General features: G+C 34.8%; 1 protein-coding gene across 1 annotated transcript; it reads left to right on the top strand.

Moving 5' to 3' along the window:
* Positions 1-9,718: 9,718 nt before the first annotated feature.
* LOC109807467 (potassium transporter 6) lies at positions 9,719-15,327 on the top strand. Its single transcript, XM_020369995.3, has 8 exons — positions 9,719-9,908; positions 10,030-10,522; positions 10,721-10,774; positions 11,848-12,108; positions 12,196-12,248; positions 13,158-13,281; positions 13,377-13,631; positions 14,161-15,327. The coding sequence occupies exons 1-8, from the start codon at positions 9,870-9,872 to the stop codon at positions 15,201-15,203; spliced, it is 2,322 nt and encodes a 773-aa protein (XP_020225584.1). The 5' UTR covers positions 9,719-9,869; the 3' UTR covers positions 15,204-15,327.
* The last annotated feature ends 665 nt before the right edge of the window (positions 15,328-15,992 follow it).

The following is a 15,992-nucleotide window of genomic DNA, read 5'->3' as shown; positions in this document are numbered from 1 at the left end:
AAAATTGATGTAATATATACATTTCAAAATATACTAAAATATGAACACTTTGATTACCTTCAAGTTATTTTTAAATTTTAACAAAATTTCATATAAACATATAAAGTGATATGAACTTTTAATCTAATGGTTGAGTTTATAAAATTCATATTTAATATAAAGTTATTGAGCAGTGTAATACTTAGTAAAAGTTACAGCGGTGTTATTATAACCCTCCTTTATATATATATATATATATATGTATGGTATGGTATGGATGTATGGATGAATATGATCGAAGGAATTTACTTTCTTCATTTCGTTTCCATGGGGCTAACCTCGGGTTGGAGTTTGCAGTTGCAGAGTGCGCTTACTTTTCAGTATTTTACAAATTTAATTTTCAGGAAAATTCATTAACAATACATTGAAGAGTCAGTTTCTAAACGGACAATTTTTAGTGGCCTGACTAACCAACTAATAGTCCACTGCAGGGTTGAATCCATCAGCTGTGTTAGTTGATCCAATCTATTACTATTTTAACTATAGTTAAATATCACACCAATTAATCCATACATTCGATAGTATGATCTCATTTTTATAACTTTATTGAACAACATCATTATTCTCTTTTTATAACACCTTAACCACCAATTTGCTAAAAAAAAAATGGTATAAAAAAACTAGCAATTTACAAAATTATTTTCACATTAATTTTTTTATTATCTTAATTGATGAAATCATGTTACTTATTTGCTTAAATTGTCAATATATTAGTAATTTAACAATGAATTTAATTAAAATTGCTATATAGTATAATTTGTACATTACTATTAAATTATAAAATATCACCCGTTACGAACTTAGATAATTTTTATAATAATTATTTGAAAATGAAAATTTATGATGACTTTAACAATACAATCATTACATGAAGTTAAACAGAACATGATTATTAAATCATTATTATTAATATTAGTGAAAAAAAAATTCTATACCTTCATTACAAAAAGAGAAAATAACAAATATTTCTTATGATAATTTGTATGGTTATTTGATTGTATGTGTAATTGTTAAAAATATAATGAGTAAAATAAATATAAACAATATTAAGTGATTTTTTTTTTTGTTATTACTAGGAAAAATGAAACATTTCCCGTCTTTCTATTTTTAAATAAATTAAAAATAAATAAAATATAAATCATGTAGTGAGTAATTATGTGAGCAACCAAATATTTAAGGATGATATATAAAAATAATTGAGACAAAAAAGACATTAAAAAAGGAAATGTGATTTAAATTTATGAGCTAGAAAAATAAAATAAGATAAATAGTCTATATATAAAAATAGAGATTAAAGTAGTTATTGAAAGAAATATTTCCTTTATATAATAACATACATTAGTGTAAAAACCACATTATGTCCTTTATGTATTTTTTAAAAAAATAAAATAAAATAAAATAAAAGTTAATAGTTAACAATAAGATAGTTTGCATAGTTGTAGTTGTAAAGACAATTTTCTTAACAATTTTGAAAAGTATATAAAAAAAAAACTAGATCGAAAAAGTTTTTTTCTTCTTAAAAGTAGTTATATGAAGAAAGTTGTTAAAAGATTTGTATAATGAGATAAACAAAAATGTGGAAGACACGCTAATAGTAATTTTTCAAACTAAAATGGCAAAGCTACATTACACAATACACAAGGAAGCCAGGCAGCAAAACCTCCCACCAGTCACCAACTTCGCCACATAAGTTCAAAACTTTCTCTCTCTTTGTCTTGTTACCTTGTCTCCCCTACGAATAAATTTATAATTTTTGAACATGCATCTCCATTGAAGTTCAATTTGTTGCAATTTCAAAAAAAAAAGAAAAAAGAAGACTATTAGATTAGTTTTTTTGAATTGTTTTTAATAAATTTTACAACTAAATTAATTAAAGCCACTTTTATTACAGTACTAATAAAAACATTATTTAGAGATTGATTTAATGATGAATCAAAGTTTTAAAAAATAACAATAAAATTTATATCAAATAAATAAAGTAATGTTTGAAATCTTTTTTGTTCAAATTAGGAGGCAAATTTTTTAAACAAATAATAAGTTTAAATTAATTTTATCATACAATTATGCTCAATTATATATATATATATATATATATATATATATAGGAGGGTTCAAACAACATCGGTGTAACTTTTACTAAGTGTTTGACATATATGATCTAAGAGATATGAACTTTCAATCCAACGGTTGGATTTTCAAAATTCACATTTAATATATAAAGTTATTGAGCGGTGTAACACTTAGTAAAAGTTACACCGATGTCATTTGAATCCTTCTCATATATATATATATAGGGAGCATGTGACACCCTCTACCCCATTATTAATATACAACAAATGTAACAATAAAATATTTCTTTTCTTCTTTTTGGGTAAATAAAATCTTTCATAGTTGACAAATATTTCAAATATCACAAGGTAGAAGATTCACATTCGTAACTCATAAATCATAACTCCAGTGTAGAAATTATAAAAGAGAAGAAGTTAAGATTTTCAATACAATTTAGTGAAAAACAAGAAATCATATATATAAAAATAATAATAAAGGAAATATAAATTAACTCCAGTAAAGGTGGCAGTGCCTCCTAGTTAGGGATTAATTTATACTCCCAAATCATATAATAATAAATATAACAAAGATGTACATTTTGGTCTTTTCTCAAGAACGTTCAAAATTACATAAGAAGAGAAAATTAAAGTTTTTAAAACAATAACATCCCTAAAAAAAAACAAGCCTAGCTATGCCCGATGTCACATCCTATCAGAGCATGCCCCACTGAAGCCTTAAGCCTCATCACCAACATCCCCATGATGCTGATCATCTGCAACACAATTTAAAACATATACAAAAACAACAAGGGAGTGAGAAACATCTCACTCAGTTTCAGGTGCAGAAATAACTGCTAGATAGCACACACACACACAACATATATAAGTCACATGTAAACAATACATAAATAGTCAATATCACATATATATACTCATTTATCATGCTTATGATGTCATGGACTCAACTCATAAATGCATGCATGTGGCGCCATACGGAAGATTCACAATTCATCGTTGGTGACCCTAAGGTACACCTGGTTACATCACTGGTGACCCTAAGGTACACCTTGTTAGCATGTTACATCGTGAGTGACCCTAAGGTACACCTTGTTAGTCGTGGGTGACCATAAGGTACACCTTGTTAGCATGTTACATCGTGGGTGACCATAAGTACACCTTGTTAGTCGTGGGTATGCGGCCTCAGCGGCACACCTGGAGTAATATATGCATATGATGCATGTCATACATTTATAATCTCATTAACTCAACATTTAACTTATTACATAATTTTATTTAGTACATCATGTCATTATTTGTCATAGTATCATAATCATAGTTTGTCTCAATAATCCATTCTTAGGTCTCATGTCATTTGTCCATATTTCACATGGTCATGTCATAAATACTCTTCATAAGGTCCGCACAGGAATTCACAGAGATCCAGAGAGCATTCTTTTTCATATTAAAATCCATTTATTATTAACATTAATTTCATGTTCATTTATTACTTTCAACAAAGAACAAAGTAGAATAAATAGAAAATCGGACAGAACAACGGCACCTTCAACAAAAACAAAGTAGAGTAAATAGAAAATCAAACAGAACAACGGCACCTTCAACAAAGAACAAAGTAAAGTAAATAGAAAATCAAACAGAACAACGGCATCTTCAACAAAGAACAAAATAGAGTAAATAGAAAATCAGACAGAACAACAGCAAGGGATTGGGGGCCAATCCGACAAACAACTATCCAACAATTATCCCCACACCCCTGAGCGAGGTTCTCACTCCCCCCCTTACCTGGATAAGCGGAGTTGAAACTTGGGCAGGGCCTCCTCTGGATTCTCTCTTTCTTCCCTCTCTTTCTCTCTTTCTTTCTCTCTCTCTCTCTCTCTCTCTCTCTCTCTCTCCTCTTTCTCTCTCTAAGATTATCACTTCTTGCTCGGTATAAAATTTTCACCCCCCCTTGGCCCTATTTATAGGCAAACTGGTGTACCCGGAACGGCCCGTACTGAATTCGGAACGGCCCGTTCCGGATCCTTCGAATTTGTGCAAATTTCTCAACTGGAACGGCCCGTTCCAAAATCGGAACGGCCCGTTCCCAAAAAGCAGAACGGCCTGTTCTAAAACCAGAACGGCCCGTTCTCAATCTCAGCAGAACGGCTCGTTCTCCCTCTGGAACGGCCCGTTCTCCATACCAGAACGGCCCGTTCCAGGCCCGTTCTGGGACTACAAAAACCTCACATTTCAACATTTGGAACGGCCTGTTTCACTTTTGGAACGGCCCGTTTCACTTTTGGAACGGCCCGTTCCGAAACCCAAAATACCCCTATAACTTTATTAAAATTACGAAAATGCCATTAAAATAATAATAATAAAAATTTGGGTGTTACAGAGCATATCAAGTAAGAGGAAATTTATTATGAGAGATGAGAGGAATATAACCCTTAGATATGCTTCTACCTTAACAGGATCTACAGCTATCCCACCCTTGGATATCACATGTCCTAGAAAGTTCACACTATCCAACCAAAATTCACATTTTGACAATTTAGCATACAACTGTTTCTCCTTAAGGGTTTGAAGAACGATCCTAAGGTGCTCAACATGCTCTTCCCTAGTCTTGGAATACACTAGGATATCATCTATGAAGACCACTACAAATCTATCCAAGTAAGGGTGAAAGATCCTATTCATGTAGTCCATAAAAATACCAGGTGCATTAGTTACACCAAACGGCATAACTACATACTCATAGTGCCCATAGCGGGTTCTAATGGCAGTCTTAGGAACATCCTCAGTTCTCACTCTAATCTGATGGTATCCTGACCTTAAATCTATCTTACTGAACACACAAGCTCCAACTAGTTGATCCATAAGGTCATCTATCCTAGGCAAAGGATACTTATTCTTAATGGTCACTTTATTCAGTTGCCTATAGTCTACGCACAACCTCATGCTCCCATCTTTCTTCTTAACCAACAAAACAGGCGCTCCCCAAGGCGAGACACTAGGCCTAATGAATTGTTTTCCTTGTAATTCCTCTATTTGTTTCTTAAGCTCAACTAACTCTGTTGGGGACATCCTATAGGGTGCTATAGATATAGGTGGGGTACCTGGTACTAAGTCTATGCTAAACTCAATCTCTCTCTCAGGTGGTAAACTAGACACATCCTTAGGAAATACTTCTGGAAATTCTCTTACTAAGGGAATCTCATCTAGCTTACTATCAGTCTCAAGTGTTAAAGAAGCTAAGATCATGTACACTCTTTCATTGTCTTTTAAACAAGTTTTAATGTCAGCAGCACTAAGAAATTCCGTACTCTTACATTCACCAAAGGAAATAGATTTCTCAAAGCAGTTTAAAAGGACATGGTGAGAAGATAACCAATCCATGCCAAGAATTACATTTAATTGACTAAGAGGCAAACAAATTAAGTCAACTAGAAACTGCTTATCAGAAACTGTCAAAGGACATTTCAAACACACTAGGGATGTAGTCACAGGACCATTAGTAGGGGTTTCAACAACTAAATCAAAATCTAACAAAGACACAGGCAAATTCAATTTTTGGACACAAGAGACAGAAATAAAGGAATGAGTTGCACCAGAATCAAATAGTACAACAAAAGGAGTCTCAGCTATGAAACAAGTACCTTGTATCAAATTTTCTGACCGAGAAGCTTCAGTACCACTAAGAGCAAATACTCTCCCCACAGTCTTTGGACGCTCAGTTTGCGAACCCGATCCAATAACATGTGTTCTTCGTGGTTCAGGACATTGGGTGCTGATGTGACCCTTGCCACTGCAATTGAAGCAGGTAATCTCCTTGTCAAGACACTCAGACTGATTATGACCAACACGTCCACACTTTCCACATCTTCCTGAAGGAGTGGACACAGACCCTCCAACACTTCCAGTAGCACTAACAGTGGATCCTCTAGTAAACAACTTACTTTTATTAGCAGCAGCTTTACTCCCTTGAAATCTATTAGAAGCGGAGTAAGGCTTACTCCTTCCCGAAGTACTAGAACTCACAGCACGGATAGGACCTCCAACTCCTTTATAAAAAGCAGCACGAGCACGGTTGTCATGATCATAAATGCTGCACTTATTGACCAGAGTGGGAAAGTGATATATCTCCTGATAGTTAATTGCAGTTTTCACTTCAGGACGCAGACCATTTACAAATTTTATGCATTTAGCTCTTTCACCACCCTCACCATGGTAGTGTGTGCAATAACGAACCAAAGCATCAAATTTGGCAGCATACACAGCCACTGTGTCGTTCCCTTGATTCAGCTCAAGGAATTCCATTTCTTTCCGACTTCTCACATCATCCGGGAAATACTTCTCAAGAAAGACCTTCTTGAAGTTGTCCCAATTCAAGTGCACCCCTCCATCAATCATCCTCCGAAGTGCTCCTTCCCACCAAAAGTGAGCATCAGCAGTCAACATGAATGTGGCCAACTTCACCTTCTGAGCGATGGGACAATCCATAACATTGAAAATTTTCTCTATTTCTGTTAGCCAATTCATAGCAGCATCTGGGTCATATCCTCCTTTAAAGGTAGGTGGGTGATTTCGTTGAAATTGCTCCAACCAGTTAGGAGTAACTTCAGTCCTATTGTTATTATTCATAGCTTGTGCTAATGCTTGAAGAGCATCGGCAATCGCACGATCATTTCTACCAGCCATAGTCTAAGAAAATAATACAATCAATAAACATAATCAATCATCATACTAGCATACCAACAAGTTTAGCAATCAGTTTAGTCCATCATTCATGTACCAAATAAACATAGTAAATCAAGTAAGCATAGTAAACTCATAACTCACGGTCGATTAGATCGACCTGCTCTGATACCACTAAATGTGACACCCTCTACCCCATTATTAATATACAACAAATGTAACAATAAAATATTTCTTTTCTTCTTTTTGGGTAAATAAAATCTTTCATAGTTGACAAATATTTCAAATATCACAAGGTAGAAGATTCACATTCGTAACTCATAAATCATAACTCCAGTGTAGAAATTATAAAAGAGAAAAAGTTAAGATTTTCAATACAATTTAGTGAAAAACAAGAAATCATATATATACAAATAATAATAAAGAAAATATAAATTAACTCCAGTAAAGGTGGCAGTGCCTCCTAGTTAGGGATTAATTTATACTCCCAAATCATATAATAATAAATATAACAAAGATGTACATTTTGGTCTTTTCTCAAGAACGTTCAAAATTACATAAGAAGAGAAAATTAAAGCTTTTAAAACAATAACATCCCTAAAAAAAACAAGCCTAGCTATGCCCGATGTCACATCCTATCAGAGCATGCCCCACTGAAGCCTTAAGCCTCATCACCAACATCCCCATGATGCTGATCATCTGCAACACAATTTAAAACATATACAAAAACAACAAGGGAGTGAGAAACATCTCACTCAGTTTCAGGTGCAGAAATAACTGCTAGATAGCACACACACACACAACATATATAAGTCACATGTAAACAATACATAAATAGTCAATATCACATATATATACTCATTTATCATGCTTATGATGTCATGGACTCAACTCATAAATGCATGCATGTGGCGCCATACGGAAGATTCACAATTCATCGTTGGTGACCCTAAGGTACACCTGGTTACATCACTGGTGACCCTAAGGTACACCTTGTTAGCATGTTACATCGTGAGTGACCCTAAGGTACACCTTGTTAGTCGTGGGTGACCATAAGGTACACCTTGTTAGCATGTTACATCGTGGGTGACCATAAGTACACCTTGTTAGTCGTGGGTATGCGGCCTCAGCGGCACACCTGGAGTAATATATGCATATGATGCATGTCATACATTTATAATCTCATTAACTCAACATTTAACTTATTACATAATTTTATTTAGTACATCATGTCATTATTTGTCATAGTATCATAATCATAGTTTGTCTCAATAATCCATTCTTAGGTCTCATGTCATTTGTCCATATTTCACATGGTCATGTCATAAATACTCTTCATAAGGTCCGCACAGGAATTCACAGAGATCCAGAGAGCATTCTTTTTCATATTAAAATCCATTTATTATTAACATTAATTTCATGTTCATTTATTACTTTCAACAAAGAACAAAGTAGAATAAATAGAAAATCGGACAGAACAACGGCACCTTCAACAAAAACAAAGTAGAGTAAATAGAAAATCAAACAGAACAACGGCACCTTCAACAAAGAACAAAGTAAAGTAAATAGAAAATCAAACAGAACAACGGCATCTTCAACAAAGAACAAAATAGAGTAAATAGAAAATCAGACAGAACAACAGCAAGGGATTGGGGGCCAATCCGACAAACAACTATCCAACAATTATCCCCACACCCCTGAGCGAGGTTCTCACTCCCCCCCTTACCTGGATAAGCGGAGTTGAAACTTGGGCAGGGCCTCCTCTGGATTCTCTCTTTCTTCCCTCTCTTTCTCTCTTTCTTTCTCTCTCTCTCTCTCTCTCTCTCTCTCCTCTTTCTCTCTCTAAGATTATCACTTCTTGCTCGGTATAAAATTTTCACCCCCCCTTGGCCCTATTTATAGGCAAACTGGTGTACCCGGAACGGCCCGTACTGAATTCGGAACGGCCCGTTCCGGATCCTTCGAATTTGTGCAAATTTCTCAACTGGAACGGCCCGTTCCAAAATCGGAACGGCCCGTTCCCAAAAAGCAGAACGGCCCGTTCTAAAACCAGAACGGCCCGTTCTCAATCTCAGCAGAACGGCTCGTTCTCCCTCTGGAACGGCCCGTTCTCCATACCAGAACGGCCCGTTCCAGGCCCGTTCTGGGACTACAAAAACCTCACATTTCAACATTTGGAACGGCCCGTTTCACTTTTGGAACGGCCCGTTCCGAAACCCAAAATACCCCTATAACTTTATTAAAATTACGAAAATGCCATTAAAATAATAATAATAAAAATTTGGGTGTTACAGAGCATATCAAGTAAGAGGAAATTTATTATGAGAGATGAGAGGAATATAACCCTTAGATTAATTTTCTCTCACTTGATTAAACCCCAAATATTATCTCACTTGATTAATCTAAAGATTATATTTTAACCCTCTCATCTCTCATAATGCCATCCTGTTAATGGAAAATACATAGTAACAAAAAAACATAAAAATTACACTGTATAATTGGCCTAATACTTTTAGACGTGAGAAATGTGTGCCATGCAGATATACAGCTAGCATTTATTTTCTTTCCAGAGAATATTTATTATATTTATGTCTCACAAATTTTGATCCCAAATTTCAGTGTCTAATTATTATTTGTGGCATTGTTTCCTACTAAGGCCTACTTGTCGCCATTGATGGCTGTTAAACTGCTGTATAGGATTGCTCCTCAACTGAGATAACTTTTTTTCTCTCTTATATTAAAATAACCAAAACGATGTTTCGTGTGTATCTTCCTAATTCTTAAAACACATGCACTACTGGGACCTCCTTGAATCCCTGAATGCATTTAAAACTCCATCATGGATCTGGAAAGTTAAATAAAATAATTTAAAATAGGGACACCTTTATTTTATTTTTAAGAATTATTCTGTCACGGTGTCACACTTACAAAGATATATTAATTCCTTTATATCATTGTTTTTTTTCCTGTGTGCTCCTCACTAGGGAGAGAGCTTTTGCAGCAACTGGGTCATGTTCAAAATCAAAACATTCGGTTTTCTGTTTCAAAGTTAAAAATGGTTGGTTTAGATTTCTAAGAGTACATGTCATGGATCTGGAACATGGGATTCTTCATAACTCTGCTAAGGTGAATTGGGCATGCTAAAAAATGTTTTTTTTTTCTTTCTTCTCTCTCTTTCTTTTTTTTTTTTTTTTGTTGTTGATTTGAACCATGTCAGTGTTGAACCAGAATGTTGGTTTTTTTGTAGAGGAAAGAATCATGGAAAACGGTTCTGACTCTGGCATATCAGAGTCTTGGAGTTGTGTATGGAGAGATAAGCACTTCACCACTCTACGTGTACCGGAACACATTTGCTGGAGATATTGGTCACTCAGAGACGAATGAAGAGATTTATGGTGTTTTGTCTTTGGTGTTCTGGACTCTTACATTGGTGCCTTTGTTGAAGTATGTGTTCATAGTGCTGAAAGCTGATGACAATGGTGAAGGTGGCACGTTTGCACTCTACTCTTTGCTGTGTCGCCATGCCAAAGTTGGCTTGTTGCCTAATTGCCAATTGGCAGATGAGGAGCTCTCGGAGTACAAGAAGCATACCTATGGTGTGGCACCAGAGAGAAGCTTTCCCTCAAGGCTCAAGTCCTTGTTGGAGAGGCACAAGGTCTTGCAGAGGATTTTGCTGGTTTTGGCTTTGTTAGGGACTTGCATGGTGATTGGTGTTGGAGTCCTTAAGCCTGCTATTTCTGGTGATTACCACAACTTTTGTTTGTTTTAAGCCTGTTTGAATTCAAGTTTAAAAGAGTTTTCGAGAACTTATATACCGAAAACACAATTTTTTCCGATAAAGAAGCTTTCAAAAGTTCTTCTAAGCTTGTATTTAAACATACCCATATACTTTTCGGGTTTGTTGGTTACACTGAGTTGTTTGCTTGGATTGAATGCAGTTTTCTCAGCAGTGTCTGGCCTTGAGCTTTCAATGTCGAAGGAACATCATAGATGTAAGTTCATCGTCTTGATTTTTTTCATTTAAGACTTGGAGATGGCTCATCATTGCTTAATTTTCTTCCTTAGTGGTCAAAAGGAGATATTCTTTAACCTGAATTTTTTCTCTGCTTGCTGGTGTTTCTTAATACTCTTGTTGGAAGGTTTGTAATGAAATTTATACAAGGATAATTCGTGATATTGCATAACGCGCTTTTTATTTGTACCTTGAAAGTTAAAATCAGATGGATAATCACATAAAAAAGGACCTCCTGCAACCTGACCTGCATGCTTGTAGTGTACCCTTTTACAATGCATTTAGCATGCAAGTTAACAAGTTTGAAGTGGATCATGAAATGATTATTATAACTTCTAACTATTAGATTCATGGTGACTTTGTGAATTTGATACTGGTCTTGCTCGGTTCCGAGTTCAGACATAGCCTGAGATATAGCTTAGTTGATGCTGCAAGAATGAAGAGGCTTTATTCAAATGATAGTTTTCTTCTAGACTATAACCCGTGCAACTTCTTAAATTATGTGGAAAAAAAAAATTCTCAAAATGACAAAGATCTATAGGGATCTTAAGCTTTTTTCTGCATTATCACTCTAATACTGCTATATATCAAGCTAGATTGGTACTATATTCAGAAACAATTTCTGTTGATGTGAGAGGTGGAGAGATTGACTGTCAGATATTATTGAAGATATGGCTAGATTTAAGCATATAAACTTTTTTAGTGATTTGTTGATTCAGCATTCTATGTATTTTTTTTGGTAAGGGAAATTGCTTTTGTCAAATTGCTATTGCTTCCTAGCTTGGGAATTGGGACTACCGCAAGATTAAAGTACTCACATGTCCATCACAAATTTTTATGCTGTTTGAAAATCGGTTGAGGTGTAAAGATCTTAAGAGAAAGGATAAGTTTATAAGAAAATAGAAGAAATTAAAAAACAAAAAAGTTGGTGCTCTACAATAAGCTTGTGAATTGACTTGATTTATCTTTGCTTACTATATACCTAGTTTTCCTTTTATTTGAGATAGGGAACATGAGTCACTAATAGCACTTGTAAAACTTGATACTTGACAGATGTAGAAGTTCCATGTGCATGCATCATAATAATAGGCTTGTTTGCCCTTCAACGTTATGGCACACACAGGGTTGGTTTCTTGTTTGCGCCCATAGTTTGTATATGGCTCTTCTGCATCAGTGCCATTGGTATATATAATGTCTTTTACTGGAACCCTCATGTGTACCAAGCACTCTCTCCATATTATGTTTTCCAATTTTTAAGGAAGACTAGGAGAGGAGGTTGGATGGCCCTTGGTGGAATTTTGCTGTGCATAACAGGTTCATTTGTTGGTTTGGTGATTGGTTTATTAGCTTAGATTTAATGACAATTTGAATGTTTTCTAATGCATTCTTTTAATTTTACAGGATCAGAAGCCATGTTTGCTGGTCTTGGGCACTTTTCTCAGCTATCAATCAAGGTATGATATTTTAATTTTTAAACTCGGTTTCTGTTGATATAGGAAAGGTGGTTGATCTACTTTACTATAGAAACTGTAGTGTAACATGAATTGATTTAAAGATTGACATCTTGAAATTTTCACTCCAGTTGAATTGATTTAAAGAAAAGTTGTAGCTAGTCAGCACTGTTGTTTGACCTGATGTATGACTGGTAGCAACTGTGTCACCCTCGTTCCTTAGATACATGATCTATGTACAGTGATTTATTTGGTGTCTGTCTCTTCTTGCTTCTTTTTCTATGCAGTTGGATTGACCTACTTCAAATTTCTCATAGATCAGAGCAATATTAGAAGCATACCGTATACAAGCTATTCATTTATTTCTATTAAATTTGTGTACTATTGCCAGAAATTAATTGATAAACTTCAGCCATAATTGACCCAGACTCTAGACCCATTATTTTAAATTAATTTTGGCTATCTAATATTTTCTGAGTATTTAAAACGTTTTTAAATTGAAATTACTGATTTTATCGGGATTAGATGCGGATGAATTTTTGTGAGTGCTTTTTAGCTAATAGCAAAGAATCTAGCCCCAATTTGATTAAAATCTACTGGTGTGTCCTTGTTCTCTAGTCTGCATCATTTGTCTTCTTGTCCCAATCTTTTGTACTTTATTCCTCAAATATTTCCTGAATTTATTTTTCTGGTTCCACCTGAACTTTATTCCATTCCCCCCATTCAATTCCAGAACTCTTTCATGATAGACGTTTTAATACGTCTTATTGCTTGTTATGTGTCAATAATTTGATGGCTTCTGGGAATAAGAAAACACTATCCAACATTGGCATTTTGTCTACTTCTTTAGTTAAATAGTTTTTGGAAATGCATATTTTGTATTTTTTCTGATAAATGTTCAAATTTATGCAGATTGCTTTCACCTCTTTGGTTTATCCATCTTTAATTCTTGCGTATATGGGGCAAGCTGCATACTTTTCTAGACATCATGATGTTGAGCAAGAGTATCACTTTGGTTTTTATGTATCTGTACCAGGTAGATAATATAATTTATTTTTTCTGCGGGAGAGGGAAGATGAAAATAATGAAAAATTTCGCTTGTAATTGGAAGATTAAACTCTTCTTTTTCAGAGAAGTTGAGGTGGCCTGTTCTGGTGATAGCCATACTTGCTGCAGTTGTGGGAAGCCAATCCATCATCACTGGAACTTTCTCAATCATCAGGCAATGCTCTGCATTAAGTTGCTTCCCAAGAGTTAAAGTTGTTCACACTTCATCCAAAATTCATGGACAAGTATATATCCCTGAGATCAACTGGTTGTTGATGCTCTTGTGTTTGGCTGTAACTATTGGTTTCAGAGACACAAAGCTTATGGGTAATGCATCAGGTAAGATCACTATTTCATCAACATTGAAGCAATACTATAAGGAACCACTTGAATTCAGGGGATAGCATTTTCCCAAAGAGAAGTATTAGTAACACTATTATTAGAAGGAGTAAATGGTCATGCACTGTTGTAAAAGTTTTTTTTTTTTACTTTCGACTAATTAAAAATCACTATTGATATAATTTTTAAAATAATTATAGTAAAAATTAATGAACTTATCATAAATGACGGGTTGTAATTAGATGACATAGTTTTTTTTTTTCTTATTAGAAACTAAAAATAATAAGAGTGAAGCTCATTAAATAAAAAGTAAGACCCACAAAATTAAGTATTTTCTAATAAATTATTTATTGAAATAAAGAATGTGCTTGAAATTTGAAAGTGTATTAGAAGTCCTGTTTAGCATTTCTCTTTTCTGGGATATGTAATTAGCATTATTTTAGTTGGATCACATCTAGGGAAAGAGTAGCATAGTGATCTTAGCATATGCTTTCTTATGACATGGTTCACTGTGCACACTGCATAACAGGTTTGGCAGTTGTCTCAGTGATGCTGGTCACCTCATGTTTAATGTCAGTGGTCATTGTAATTTGCTGGCACAAGAATGTTCTGGTTGCAATTGGGTTTGTTCTCTTCTTTGGCACTATTGAGGTTCTCTTCTTCTCAGCTTCTGTGATCAAGTTCTTTGAAGGAGCATGGGTGCCGGTTGCTTTGGCATTTGTGTTTCTAACCGTCATGTGTGTGTGGCACTATGGAACTCTCAAAAAGTACGAATTCGATGTTCAAAACAAGGTCTCAATAAGCTGGCTACTTAGCCTTGGTCCTAGCTTAGGCTTTGCTAGAGTACGTGGCATTGGCCTTGTGCACACAGAACTAGTGTCAGGAATCCCTGCAATTTTCTCCCACTTTGTGACCAACCTACCAGCATTCCACCAGGTCCTTGTTTTCCTATGCATCAAGCACGTGCCAGTTCCGCATGTTAGACCCGAGGAAAGGTTCCTAGTTGGTCGAGTTGGTCCAAGGGATTTCAGAGTCTACAGGTGCATAGTGAGGTATGGATACCATGATGTGCACAAAGATGACAATGAGTTTGAGAAAGATCTTGTGTGCAGCATAGCAAAGTTCATACAAGCAGGAAGTGGTGGACTCAACTCTTCAAACGATGAGCCTGAAAAGGATGGGAAAATGACAGTTGTTGGAACCTGTTCTAGTTCTAGCCACCCCATTTTGGTGAGTGAGCATGAAAATGATGTGGACTTAGCTGAGACATCAACAAAGTCACACAAAGTGGTCCAACCAAAGAAAAGGGTTAGGTTTGTTGTGCCTGAGAGTCCAAAGATTGATGTTGGTACAATGGAGGAGTTGAAGGATCTCATGGAAGCAAGGGAAGTTGGGCTGGCTTACATCATAGGACAGTCCTACATGAGAGCCAAACCAGGGTCCAGTCTGCTTAAGAAGATAGTCATTAATTTTGGGTATGAATTCTTAAGGAAGAATAGCAGGGAACCCTCCTATGTACTTAGTGTTCCTCATGCATCATCTTTGGAAGTTGGGATGATGTACCAAGTTTAATTTTGGTTAAACAAATGATGTAGAGTAAGTATATCATGTACATGTTGTTATCTTGTATGCATAGTCAAGAGCCATCAATTACTAAGTGGTGGCAGAAAGGTAGTGTACAAATTTTGTCTTGCTCGTTTTCGTTCTACTAGATCACTAGCATATATATGAATCCAGTAAAATCAAACTCTGATACTAAAAGGTTACAATCATTCATGCACACCGCTCAATTAATCGAGCTAAACTCCTTGATAGCATATATTTTCTTGTCATCATGAACATTAGGAATAAAAAGAAAATTGGCAGAAATTAGTTGGACGTAGGAGCTTATAACAAAGTCCATAACACATCCATCATAAAGTCGTTAGTTTATTGGATTCAATTTCTTCTAACAAGATCATGAATTGAAATCTTATATATGAAAAAAAAAGTATAATTAGCTAAAGAGATTCTATTAAAAGTGATCGGTTAGATTTCATTACAAACATTAGTGAGAAATCAATATATATCACATATCAATAACATAGTTAAAAAAAATAGCCCATATCACATCTATTTATAAAATAAGTTAAATCAAGGTTTTTCTTTTAAAAAAAGTTAAAAATTATGATTTAGACTATTAAAAACATTTTTAGCTCATTAGGTTTAGCTTTATTTATTTATTATTATTATTATTATTATTTGAGATTTGAGATTTGAGATTATATACTTTTTATTTAGAAGACTTAAACAGATCCATGTTAAATAATCCTTCAGGCGCACGATTAACGAGTCGATCTGTGGGATAATTCATATTAGAAC

The sequence above is a fragment of the Cajanus cajan genome, chromosome 5 (assembly GCF_000230855.2).
Source record: "Cajanus cajan strain Asha chromosome 5, NIPB_CcT2T_4, whole genome shotgun sequence".
Classification (NCBI taxonomy): Eukaryota; Viridiplantae; Streptophyta; class Magnoliopsida; order Fabales; family Fabaceae; genus Cajanus; species Cajanus cajan.
This window is presented reverse-complemented; position numbering and strand designations above follow the sequence as displayed.

Bases quoted from the DNA above. Each gene is read 5' to 3' on its own strand.
- LOC109807467 (XM_020369995.3), top strand. From the start codon at position 9,870: ATGGATCTGGAACATGGGATTCTTCATAACTCTGCTAAG. The intron at 10,523-10,720 runs GTGATTACCACA...GATTGAATGCAG, and splicing joins CCTTAAGCCTGCTATTTCTG to TTTTCTCAGCAGTGTCTGGC. The intron at 13,282-13,376 runs GTAGATAATATA...CTTCTTTTTCAG, and splicing joins TTTTTATGTATCTGTACCAG to AGAAGTTGAGGTGGCCTGTT.